The 13,484-nt window shown below is 40.2% G+C and overlaps 1 protein-coding gene across 1 annotated transcript; it reads right to left on the reverse strand.

Annotated features, from left to right (window-relative positions):
* Nucleotides 1-790: 790 nt before the first annotated feature.
* LOC125381102 (fucolectin-6-like) lies at nucleotides 791-12,715 on the reverse strand. Its single transcript, XM_048397318.1, has 4 exons — nucleotides 12,664-12,715; nucleotides 11,594-11,821; nucleotides 1,908-2,153; nucleotides 791-1,011 (listed from the first exon to the last, which is right to left on the reverse strand). Exons 1-4 carry the CDS (start codon nucleotides 12,713-12,715, stop codon nucleotides 791-793), a joined length of 747 nt encoding a protein of 248 aa, XP_048253275.1.
* Between the last annotated feature and the right edge of the window lie 769 nt (nucleotides 12,716-13,484).

Here is a 13,484-nt window from a genome sequence, read left to right on the forward strand (position 1 = left end):
ACCCTGGGACCTCCACTGAGACAATCATGAAGGGCGAGGGACCTATTCTAACCCAGGTCTAAACGGGGGACTAGCACCAAGGAGGGACGTATTCTATCACGGAGGGACGTATTCTATCACGGGCCTCCACTGGGACTTTCATACTTTTGCAATCTCATTAAAATCAGATCTTAGTTTTCGCTACCGCTAAACAAAGATCTGAAAACACCCATTACGGGTCACGTCAGACCGACCTTGCGCGAACTTTGACCGACCAATGGAATGACTAACAAGAAGTCGACATTAGCCAATCTTCGAAACATATTTTGACAAATTCACGATTAAAAATTGAAACCTGAACAAAAGAACATTTTGGAATGGCTAATAGACGGTCTAGATTGTATGGATTAAGTCGTTAAGCCCGTAACTATCGTTCGGATTACCCCGTGTTTAAGTTTTCGAGGTTTTCGAGGCATGATGAGAAATTACATTCCCACTGTCACTTTCATGATCTGGTAAGCGTCGCTCTGATTGGTCGAATGAAAGGTCGTTCTGACATGACCCCTAATGGGATGTCTTCCGATCTTTGTTTAGCGGTAGCGAGAACTAAGATCTGATTTTAATGAGAGTCAGCTGACTGCGAGCGGCTATATTTAGCAGGGTGTGCAGCTTACATTCATTACCAGCACGAAATGAAAAGACAAAAAAACGTGCACATGATGTATTAAAAGTGTTTTTGACTTAACACTGCTCAACATAATTGGGCAAGGACTATAGCTTTTTCTATCACATTATTTTACATAATGATCATTTATACAACCCATGGTGGATTAGTGACAGGGTCAAGGGTCACGGCCAGCAGCTCACAGCTGACCACGCCCATTGACGGAGACCTTGAGTTGAAGGCGTTGCAAGAAGCCTTTCTGAGACACATGTTGGCACAGTCGAGCTTCCCGATGTTTTCATGACTGGCAATGATGTTGTCAGGCTCCCTGGCTCCTGTACTGAGATTAGTGAACACGACAGGCGACACTGAAACATATTAAGGGATGCAAATCATAAGAGGTATGAGTGCAGTTTAAAATATAAACTTTAAAAATAAATAAATATTGCCACATTCCATATTGTGTGTTTTGTGTTACAGGCAATGTGCTGTCAACACTCCAGTGACATAAGCGTTTCTTGTTTTGCGGACAAGCTCTTTTAAATCGGATGTTCGTGTACAGCGATACCTCGTTTACTCGCACTTCATTACCTCCGTACTTTGTTTTAGATGATTTAACTTAAAGTTCCAACAAAATCCCTATCAGTACGAAGTTGTACGAGTGAGAGAGTGAGTATGATTTTAAGCCGCGTTTAGCAATATTCCAGCAATATCACGGCGGGGGACACCAGAAATGGGCTTCACACATTGTACTCATGTCGGGAATCTAACCCGGGTCTTTGGCGTGACGAGCGAACGCTTTAACCGCTAGGCTACCCGACCGCCCCTAACTAAAGTTCCAACAGATCCCTATCAGCACCACGTTCTACGAGGCGTGCGTGGCCTCACAGACATTGCTTGTGTTACGTGAGGTTTCAACAGAAAGTCATCTCTTAAAAGACTAACACCATGTTACAGACGGATAACTGCATTTCTTGAACAGAGAATTTTGGTTGTGTAATGCTGGGAATCCGCTTCTCGCAACTATGTGATGTCACTTGAATTTCTTACCACCGCATGTGAAAGGTGCTCCCTTCACCACTACTTCACACAAGGCTAAAGACTGAAGACTGCAACATCATCTCTGGGATGACATAACACAAATTTACAGACAGATAGTTGAATCTGTTTTCGAGGAGTGAAGTAACTAGAGAATTTGACAGGGGTGCTGTAATGTTGGTAATCCACTTCCCTCAATTGTGTAAGGTCACCTGAACTCCCTTACCTCCGCATGTGTTGTGCATTGGGGCTCCCCTCACCGCCACTTCACACAAGGTTAAAGGCTTCCAACCGGAGTTGTACTTGACGATTCTGACGTAACGTCCAATGGTGTTGACGGCGCAGGTCAAGTCTACCGTCAGACCGCTGCCCACCGTGCCTTCATGCAAATAGCAGACTTGTAGGCCGGTGTTGCTGCTGGTCATCGGGTCAAAAGTATGGACCTCCACAGTGAAGTTGGTTAATCTTTCGTCTGGATGGAAGAAAGCATATGGTAATAATATAGTCTGAAGTCTCAGATACACACTCCTGTTCAACGTGAGGTGCATGTTGTGCATTAAAAAGACACCCACGGACTGGGAAAACATCGCAAGACACACGTTTTTAAATGTGCATATGAGGATGGACCATTAACTCCAAAATCTGGTGTCTGGGTGAAAAGCAAATGTGATAAAAATGTAGCCTACAGACAATTCACTGCTGTTCATCGCAAGCCAACTATATTATATATAAATTGTCAATGCAAGAGAAAAAACATCCTAGATTTTCTGCCGAAACAGATTCCACTTGGCGTAAAGGGCAAGTACCTATGGGAAATTATAAGAATGGATCACTGAGATCAGAGATAACACCTGGTGTTCGCGAAAAAGGGTGAGGTTAAAAGGGTATTAGAAATGATGTATACTGACAAGCAATCTCAATCTAGATCTGTACATTGAGATTGAGAGTGACAAACAATTTCCACAAGACAAGTATGCCGACTGTATAACAAGATGGATGATTTCAACAATGCAAAAATCAAATTTCCCTTTATGTCGAGCAATATTCCAGCACTACCTGCCTTTGGTGTTTACATTTCACAATCCTATGGTATAATGTAACATGCTCTTTTTACTAAGTTTTCAAAGAGCGTCATACGACTCTTGCTCAAAAGTTGTTTGAACAAGGTTGCAAAACTCAAGATCAATAAGGCTCTCAAAAAGCTCTATGGTAGACATGTGGAGGACATATCCAAACTGGACACATCAGTGACAAGAACAAGGTCTCATGCAATTCCCTACTTTGATTCGTGCTATATGTTCCTGTGTTTGCTAAGGTGACAATTTGATTGATTCGCCTTTGCAGGTGTTTGTGACGGATGCCACTGGTGGTGTTGCTTACGCTCACCTTCCTGCGAACACCTAGTAACATCACATCAGTCGGAATCGTACACAGGGTTCTGCTTTCGAGATATTTTCACGGGTGGCGTAATATGACATGAAATAGCCACTATTTCCCCCATCACGAGATGAGAGAAACATGGAATATGCTATTTATTATTTTCTTTTTGTGTAGTTGTCTAGCGGAAAATTTAATTATTTCATTGCAAATGTGTAGCCTTGAAACGTTAATTCTCCCGACCTATCACGTAGGGACGGCTCACCACCACTGGTATTTGCGACTAAAAAAGTAGTTTCGTGGTTGAAAAATCTTAAATATGAAAAAGTAACAAAAATATATAATAAACAGGATATTCCATGAGTCCTTATAATAATCATGTTTTTTCACATGGTATTTCACTCGACACATGAAATATTCTCTATTTCCCCCGTCACGAGATGAGAGAAACATGATGTTTCAAAAGACATGGAATATCCTATTTATTATATACCTTTTGTGTAATTGTCTAGCGGAAAATTGAATTATTTCATTACAAATGAAAAACCTTCAATCGTATATTCTCCCTACCTATCACATAGGGACGGTTCACCACTTCTGCGACTAAAGAAATAGTTTCGTGGTTACAAAATCTTAAACAATATAAACAAAAGTAACAAAATATATTTTAGGGTCACGAAAATTCTGTATCATACAAATAGATATGATTATATACAAAATCAACTTTAACAAAAATATTCTTGAAAGGTACGAGACAGCTGTTGGAAGCGAAAGAAAACACGCTGGTCAAGTAACAAAAATGGCGCTTTGCAAAAAGAACAGCCTCGATTGACGAGTTAATTGAGAAAATTACAGTTTATAACGAGACATTTTCAAGAGAATAACAAATGGCATGAAGCGACATTAACTCCATAAATTACTATCTGTCATTATTTTGCCTTATCAACCTGGAACTAACGTAAAAAGGTCAACACTTTGTGTACGGGCCAGACACTTACGATAAAGGGAGACAAGTTGAGGGGAAGTAACTCTTGTATGACTATAGCACCGTCAAAGTGTTAAGTGTGAAACATTAAGTGTTATGATAATATCACTTTTCTCAACTTTGGACGACTCAGTCTTTCACACTGAAGTATATAATGGATTGGATGTGGTACCTTCCGAATCAGAATAGGAATACGGCACAATTCAGTTTAAATATTTATGTAATATAAAAGTAGAAAACAAACATATGAAAACAAAACTAGGAATATGTTTTCATAACAATGTCTTCCTGAAACATTTGTTTTGTCTTTAATGAATTTGGGGTTTTAAGTTAAACAATCATAATGGTATACATGATTCATAATAATTAATAGCTACATTGCTGTAGTATTACTTTAAAATGAAGTAGATCTGTGGAGACATGCAGTTGTTGCTAAAACTGAAACCCACAACGTTGTGAGTGCGTTTGTTATATTTAACCTCCCTAATGGTAATATGTTTACTCCTGTAGCCTGACACATAAATTTGTCACACGGAAACTGTGTCAAGGTATTTACGCATATCATGACACAAATTTTGTTTACGTCTTTCCAACGATTACTCATCCCCATGTACCCATGTCCCCAAGTAATATTCTCATAACAAATAAGGCACGGTTTTCTTTTGGCGGATTCATGCAGACAGAGGAAGAAACCATTATCAAAACACCCCAATGCCGAATCATTTTACATGATTTTCAAAAATCCAGTGAGGAAGAAGTGAAAATATTCAGGATTTTATCAACTCCGGGAAACGATATGATGGTGCGGATGGAAATATGTCATATACGTTTTCAAGAAAAGTACCGATATGCAGTCCCTGCACCGACGATGCTGTTCCGGAAGGGGAATGGTAAAAATAGAGAAATCAAAATATTGATCTGCCGCTATACACGAATATACAATGTATGCGACGTTTAGCGCTATAGATATTGTTATTATTATGTGATAATTTTTAATATTGTATGATTATCTGCCATAAATTTGAGTATGCGCCAATATCTGACCATAGACTGAGAGAATTGAGATGCCAAAGTCATTTTGATATTGATCCCAGAAATTAAGATTATTATCATTATAAAACACAAAATCACCTTCACTCCAAAACCTGGTAATAACAAAGTGTTGGAAAAGTTATTAACCACCTCCAAGATTACCCTTACTGTAAACCCATAAAGAGGTAAAAGAAACATTTAAAAAAATGAACCAGTGGCTCGGAACATATTTTCAATAAATTATTAAAATGTTATTAAAGAAGCTAATAAGGGGGGCGCTATAATATGGACAACAATTATTACCAAGCCCCTAATTAGATGTCTTAAAAGATGAATCTCGTTACAGGAAACTTTCAGACAGTTCGGAGAAATCTGAATTACTTAATCATAAAAGATAAGTACATTCACATTCTTAATGCCTAACTAAAAGCGAAGAGGATTATTTAGTTAATTATGAATCAAAAGAAAGTAATTTTTATGGCCTCCCAGTTCATAAGTGCACAGATTCAAGAATAATGTCAAATATTGAATTCTGCTTCTGCAAGAATACCCCCTGTATATGATTTAAGATTACGACCAATAATTGCTGCACCCAAATGTCCCCCACACAGAATCAGTGACCTTATGGATAAAGCGCTAAAACCAATCACCAAACGTGTCAAAAGATACATAAAAGATACCAAAGACTTTCTTAACCAGCTTCCCGCCTCAGTCGAAAATGTTACTCAGTAAGTCAGTGTTGATGCAGTTAGTTTATATTGAAACATTCCTCATGATCTTGGCATAAAGGTATTGAATACTGGATAATTAAACACCGTTCAAGCATGACATTACCTTGGAATCCATTATCGATTTATTCTTAACAATAATACTTTTATATTACTTATGCAACACTTGTACTTGGCTATTTGGAGGAAAAATTGCACTCAACATTTGGTGAACAATTCGCATTGAATTTCGACAGGGATTTCAAAACATATGGAAAATGATTTTTAGATGATTGTTTTTTTAATCCTTGGAATCGGAGTGAACAAGATTGACAGTGTCTGAGAGATATTGTACAGACACTCCATCTAAGTTCAACGTTTACTTAAGCGATGAAAGATAAAAGTATTTTGTTACTAGATGTAATGGGTACAATATCATCCAGTAACATTGAACAGATGTATCTTACAAATCAACCGATTCTAAAAAATACCTCAAACACAAAAACAGTGTCCCTTACTCATTATCACGTAGAGTCCGCGCGATAGTATTTAATTCAGATCGTGCACAGTATAGACTCAATGAGCTGAGGGATTTACTATCAGAAAGAAACTAGCCTAGAAAACAGGACCAAAAGTCGGATTTTACACCACTGAAATAAACTCAAATACAGTAGGAAATGCATTCTATGGACGGATTTGCTTATGTTTCCCGATATAAGCTGTCTTTGGGCGTTTATTTCATATGAAGCTATATATACTTTAGAAATGTATGATCACCGCGTATAGTCGTATGCACAAGCACCATTGTCATAAATGCTGCGACCGTATTAACCGTATTTGCAATGCATTCCTTTTAATTGTAATGAGTGCTGAAATTTCCGACTCATTTCTAAGTTTACTAGGGTTTGAAATATGGACATTTCCTTTGGTGGGAAAACATTGGTAAATGTTTAATTTTCAAATGTTTTCATGCCTCAGAATGTTATGTATCATTCCAGATATCACGGGTACGTGTTTGAATAGTTTTGACATGATCATATTACCGGTACTAAAACAAGATGTATGTTTCCAACATTTGAAATATTGGGTTTACGTTACTATATTTTCACATATGCTGATACCCTTTTATCGACTCGTGAAGATCCGGGATAGAATAGGTCTTCAGCAACCCATGCTTGCCGTAAAAGGTGACTATGCTTGTCGTAAGAGGCAACTAACGGGATCGGGTGGTCAGGCTCGCTGACCTGGTTGATGCATGTCATCGTATCCAAATTGCGTGGATTGTCTGGTCCAGACTCGATTATTTACAGACCGTCGCCAGCTAGGTGGAATATTGTTGGGTGCGCCGTTAAACAAACAAACAAACAAAGCTGACAACAGGTGTAAACGGGATTATAGTGGTACAAGTCCAAATAGCCTATTACCTACTCCTGTTGTAGTCACAAATATATCGTTTTATACTGCAACGATACACAACAACCAGAACAATGTGTGTATGGTGACACAGAGTGCAAAAGTTCATAATGGGCTAACGGTTTCTCAGTCAGTGTCACAGTTATTGTCTCGTGTGGGAGACATTCACAACTGTGGGTATAGTGCTGACAAACCAATAAGCAAAACCGGGGCATGTTTCGACCCATGGTTATTGATGTCTGGTATGTCTAAAAAACCCAACTGTGCAGAGCGAATATGGCTCGTACAATATGAAAGCTTTCATTTGGAATAACGAAGTCGATTTTAGTCCACCCTTGGGAGAAAAGCTGCATCTACATCGCCACTCTAATATAGTCTTAGAAAGGAAAGTTAACTCTATTGTTTAAAATACTGTAATATACGTGAATAGCATCAATATTGCTGATTAAGTGTAAGTACAAAAATAACCCAGGAACATTCATGTACTATTGTAAGTGTATGGTCTTGGTGTGTGTGAAATGGATACAATGCTGGTAAACTGACGTCCAAAAGAAACTTTACCAACTGAAAATATAAATTCAGACAACGTATAATTTTTTTTCGATGAAGTCCATCTAAAACACATAACCTAAATACAACAATAGTGTATGCAGAAAATGTTAATCGTCTGTTACTTGTTTGCGAGATAAAACGCGAAAAGGTGAAAAACACGTGCACCACGGACAACTGCAAATGCACGTGCGGGTAAGGGTATAAAACGATTGCAACGTCAAGTCAGACATCCACAGTGATAAAAGAAATGCCACGACTCACAGTCGAACAACGTGAACGAGCCTTGGGTATGGTACAGATGGGAGCCACCCACGCCCATATTGCACGAACCTTCGGTTGCTCCCGTGTTGCCGTTACCAACTTGATGCAACGTTACAGACAGACAGGGCGGACCGCTGACAGGCCAAGAACAGGCAGACCCAAGGTGACCACGCCCCATGATGACCGGTACTTGCGTACCTTGCACCTCCGAAATCGCTTCCTGACAGTGACGTCATCGGCGACAAATGCCTTAGGTCACAGGATTAGTCGACAGACAGTGGCCAGGAGACTCAGGGTTCATGGAATCAGGGCTTTTAGACCATACAGAGGACAGCTATTGACAGCGCAACATCGTCGTCTGCGATTGAGATGGGCCCGCACTGTACGACGTTGGCAACGACGTATCTGGCAGAGGGTTGTCTTCACTGACGAAAGTCGATTCTGTATGTTTAGGGCTGATGGAAGACAACGTGTTTACCGCCGAAGTGGTGCAGGAGGTCGTACCATATGGTGGAGGAAGTGTCATGGTGTTGGGAGGGATCTGTGGGCAGGAGAGGACACCGCTGGTCATCGTTGACAGAAACTTGACAGCTCAGCGTTACATGGATAACATTCTTCGTCCAGTTGTCCTACCATTTCTCCAACAGTAGCCACGTGGTGTCATTTATCAGCATGACACAACACCAGAGCCCATGCAGCCAGAATTGTCACTTCCTCGCAGCCAACAACGTCAACGTCCTGCCGTGGCCTGCACGCTCACCCGACATGTCCCCCATAGAACACCTCTGGGACTTGATGGATCGTCGTGTTCGACAACGACCACACTCTCCAGCCAACTGGCAAGAACTGGTGGTCACACATGCTACTAATGACTTGTTATTGAAAGTGAGCGATTGTTTATGTACTCTGCCTATTGTCCATGATTCTGAAAGCTCGAGTTTTGTACCACACCCAACTTTGGGGGGCTCTGACGTCATTCTCGGTCGCGGTATAATTGTCATTTTCACTGTTGATTATGTTGATATATTGATCTTCTCAATACACTTTACTTCATACATGTATGTTTTGTTGTTTTTGAGCAAGAGTGATTTCAAACTCTGGTAAAGTTTCTTTTGGACGTCAGTTTTTATAAACAAAACAAATCATCATGATAAGGGTTAATTTGTATCTATCAGCAAGCGTGAGTAGGTCCTCACGCACCTGTGTAGTCATGTATCACTCGTTAGACATCTAGGTTGTCCAAGCGCATTATTAAAGACACACCAAAATAAGCAGCATACACATATATATTCATATATATTTGTTAAGCACAAAACAAAAACCTCGAAGCCATGGGCAGCCATAATTGCATTATTTTAATTAGTTATATAACTGAACAAGGGTCATCTGTTTATCCAGTAAACAAAGATCTGTTTCTCCTTCATTGAACAGATAGGTTTCGTGAAGACTTGTAATCTTGTTGTCTCTTGCCAAACCCGGACTTCCTTAACCACAAGTGAATGGGCTAGAATCCAATTGACTCCTTAATGGGCCATTGGTCCAGTATTGTTAGCAATTGTTGACTCTTTTTCTGTATTTACTAGGGCTAATTTACCGTAATGGTCATACATTTCATACGAATGAGTCAGATATGATAGTCAAAGCTATTTAACATGTTTTGTAATTACAGTGTATGAAGCTACAAACAGTCAAATATGTTTTTTATGAACAAAACATACACGCTTTCTATTTGAAGTATTTTGACTATGAAGTTTGCGTGTGACTTTTCCCCTCCCTGTTCTGAAACATCTTAGTAAATATAACTTCGATTATATATCAAGTCAGGATAAATCGATATATACTTCGGTTGATATGAGTCTACCAACATGATAATAAAATGCTAAAGTTTTATTCCACTGATTCACGTAGCAGCAGCTATCACACATCGCTGGACAAAGTGCATAGACCTAAATGGTGTTTATGTGGAAAAAGAAGAAGTGAGGAGCTGTAGCAAATAGGTTAGGCTGGTTATAGACGTCTGATTACAATAGCTGGCCCAGCCGACTTAGTTGGGAATGAACCACTATCACTATACTCTTTGATATAGTTGTCTTATAACATTGTTTAGCAGTATATAATGATGTTGCATATGATTGCTGGGCGGCTAATATTGACAATAACGTTGGTAGCAATGTGAGCACAAAATAGACCCTTTTGTTATTGAACCGCCTCCGTGGTCTAGTGGTTGAGCGTCCGCCCGGAGAGCGGAAGGTCCGGGGTTCGATTCCCGGCCGCGTCAAGACGTTAAAAGATGGTACTTGTTGTTATCCTGTCTGGCGCTGGGAATTGAGGGGCTAAAACAAGGACTGGTCGGCTCGGGGTCAATATACTGTGTCTGAGTGGGGTATTCATGTTAAACTGCGGCATGGTATCTCAGTGAGCTAGCACTATAAGTCGGCATCAGTCCTGACTGGTACAAGCAGCCACACAAACACACACACGTACATGCACGTCGCTATATAAGTGTCATCATAGCTAGCACTATAAATCGGCATCAGTCCGGACAAGTACAAGCAGCCACACAAACACACACACGTACATGGACGTCGCTATATAAGTGCAATAATCTTGGACGCGGCGTTAAACCCCATTTCACCTAACCTCATCTCACCTTTTGTTATTGAGTTCCAATCGTTATTATAGAACCTTCCAAATAATAGTAATTTTACATGGTCTATGTAGCCATTCATTTACCACATTCCTTAGTTGGTTTGTTGTTTAACGCCGCACTCAGCAATATCCCAGCTATATGACGGCGGTCTGTAAATAATTGAGTCTGGACCAGACAATCCAGTGATTGACATCATAAGCATCGATCCACGCAATTGGGATTATATTATATTATGTGAGTGAGAGTACATGTTTCCTATATCAATACTCTGTTGTCGCATTCTAGATGCATGCTTATGACAGAATTTAACTGAACGTCATACCTTTCGGATTCAGATTAACTGTATTATTATTCATATCACCTTCAAATCTAGTATATTATATTATGTATATAAAGTAATGACTGAAGTTAGTTTGGTTTGCCTGGAAGTTACATGTGATCGAATGGTTTGCTGCGTATGATAGCCATAGATGAATGTAACAATTTGGCCGGATCCTCCTCCTTGATGACGTGATGAAAGTGTGATATTATTGTATATTAGTCGGACATAAAATATAAGCAGTAACCAGTTTGTGTTCCCTGCGTCTGTGGAAAGTTGTTGCAGGTACTTCAATAATTAAGATCATTTTAAGTATTGAATCTAAAAACCAAACAGTAAATTAAAAAGACTAACAACCTGCTAACACCCAATGCAAGACACACATTCATGCGTAAAGGTGAGCGTTCAAAGAAAAGTACAGAAAACGGTGAAACATCTTCAAAGACGTCTTAGCGCTCAGAAATGTCAGACGCGGAATTAAATACGTGTGTGTGTGTCTGTCTGTCTGTGCGTACGTGCGCGTGTGCGCGTGTGTTTAATTTGAGTTTTAGTTCGTGTTTCAGCCTCACTATACATGCGATCTACGATAATAGATATTATTGTTTATTTCACTTACGGCAACAGTCCCCCCTGTTGGTGACGGAGACAGTTAGGACCGAGAAGGTCTGCTGGAGGTCTACTTGCCACCACTCTACCACACCCTTTGCTTCCGCCACATGGGCACATTGTCTGGCTTCACTGTCAGTGCCGTTTTGGCCGTCAGCAGCCAAATCAGATGTCCATGCTTTATATACTGAGCTTCGTTCTGTGGGCTTGTTTTGCGCAAGGTTCGGCAGATCCAAACCTGGATCAAGAGAATGTGGTTGTTGAAAAACAATTTTAAGAAATATTAGACTTTAACGTCCCGAAACAAGCCTGTGGCTTGTGTTATATGAGGCCTTTCGTCTCTCTGTCTGTGTGTTAAATAATGAGTTAGTGAGTAAGCTGGGTTCAACGCCGCTTCGAAGAGTATTCCAGTTACAATGTGGGAGGAAAGTTCGAAGTTTACCACTTTGTTGCAACGCACGAGCACGGGTATGGTGCTGACAAACCTAGAAACATTATCGGGGCGAACCGGGATTCGAACCCACAATCAGATGTTTCTGGTGCGCCCAAGGGACGCAACTCTGCACGGCGAGTTGCGGCGCCTTTGACGACTGAGCCACCCATCAATCCGCCCGTTAAATAAGGTTGGATGGTATCAAAATTGGTCGTACTTGCATGAAGTTTTGAAAACCTCAATCAGTGGAAATGGTTAAACAGTTGGATGAAACTTATAGTTTAGCCCTAATGCAGCTATGTATGAGGCACCGAGGGTTTCGAATATTTCTTTCAGGTTTTCTAAACACCGAACTGTGATCTGTTCGACATTAAAACAAGCAATATAGATATATACATATAGATAGTTTTGAGATACTACCGGTAATCTCACGCCGTGATATAACTGGAATATTGTTAAGAGCGGCGTTAAACCCAACTCACTCACTCACTTCCGGTAATCTGATAGAAACCTTAAAGAGACATTATAATTATCCTTCTATCCCCAGATCGCCTTCTTTATAGAATAACGACATATGAACTGAAACATGTAGTGGATGGTGACGGTATAAATAAACACACTAAACATAAACATAAAGAGAAACAAACCTGTAGCACTGAGCACAGTAGCAATCAGCACACACACCGATGCTTTAGCCATCGTCCTCCTAAATCAACTTCTTCTCTATGCTGCAATCAAGTGATTCAAATCTTGAGGTTATTTGTCTGAGGTTGTCCATGACGACCCTGTTTCCTAATGACAATGCATTGGTGGGTGTCAACAAACACTGAATGGATAACGAGTGAGTATAATAATATAGTTCTAATCGATACTTCGAACACACTGTAACATACACATCTCGCGTCCAATCAGTCTGACGCACTCCTTTTTCAGACATATGTTTGTTTGTTGTTTAACGCCGCCCTCAGCAATATTCCAGCTATATGACGGCGGTCTTAAAATAATTGAGTCTGGATCAGACAATCCAGTGATTGATACCATGAACATCGATCCACGCAATTGGGATCGATGACATGCATCAACCAAGTCAGCGAGCCTGACCACCCGATCCCGTTAGTCGCCTCTTACGACATGCATAGTCGCCTTTTACAGCAAGCAGGGGTTGCTGAAGACCTATTCTACCCCGGATCTTCACGGGTGTCATACATGTTTGCCAACATCAAACACTTCATCATTCATGCCGAAGCTTTTAGGAATTAATCTAAAAATCCCACACATCTGAAGTTCTTTTGAAAGTCTTGTTATGGAGAAGTTAGTTCACAAAAGCTAAGAAATACAAAAGCTAAGAAATACAAGGCATGTTAATTGTTTTCTACGAATTCCGGAATATTATCTTACTTTCATATAGGCCTTGTGTCTAATTGGTCCGCATGTGTCTAGGGGGGCACGGTTGGCCCAGTTGTCTTAG

Source organism: Haliotis rufescens, unplaced genomic scaffold, assembly GCF_023055435.1.
Source record: "Haliotis rufescens isolate VD_foot unplaced genomic scaffold, xgHalRufe1.0.p SCAF_17, whole genome shotgun sequence".
NCBI lineage: Eukaryota > Metazoa > Mollusca > Gastropoda > Lepetellida > Haliotidae > Haliotis > Haliotis rufescens.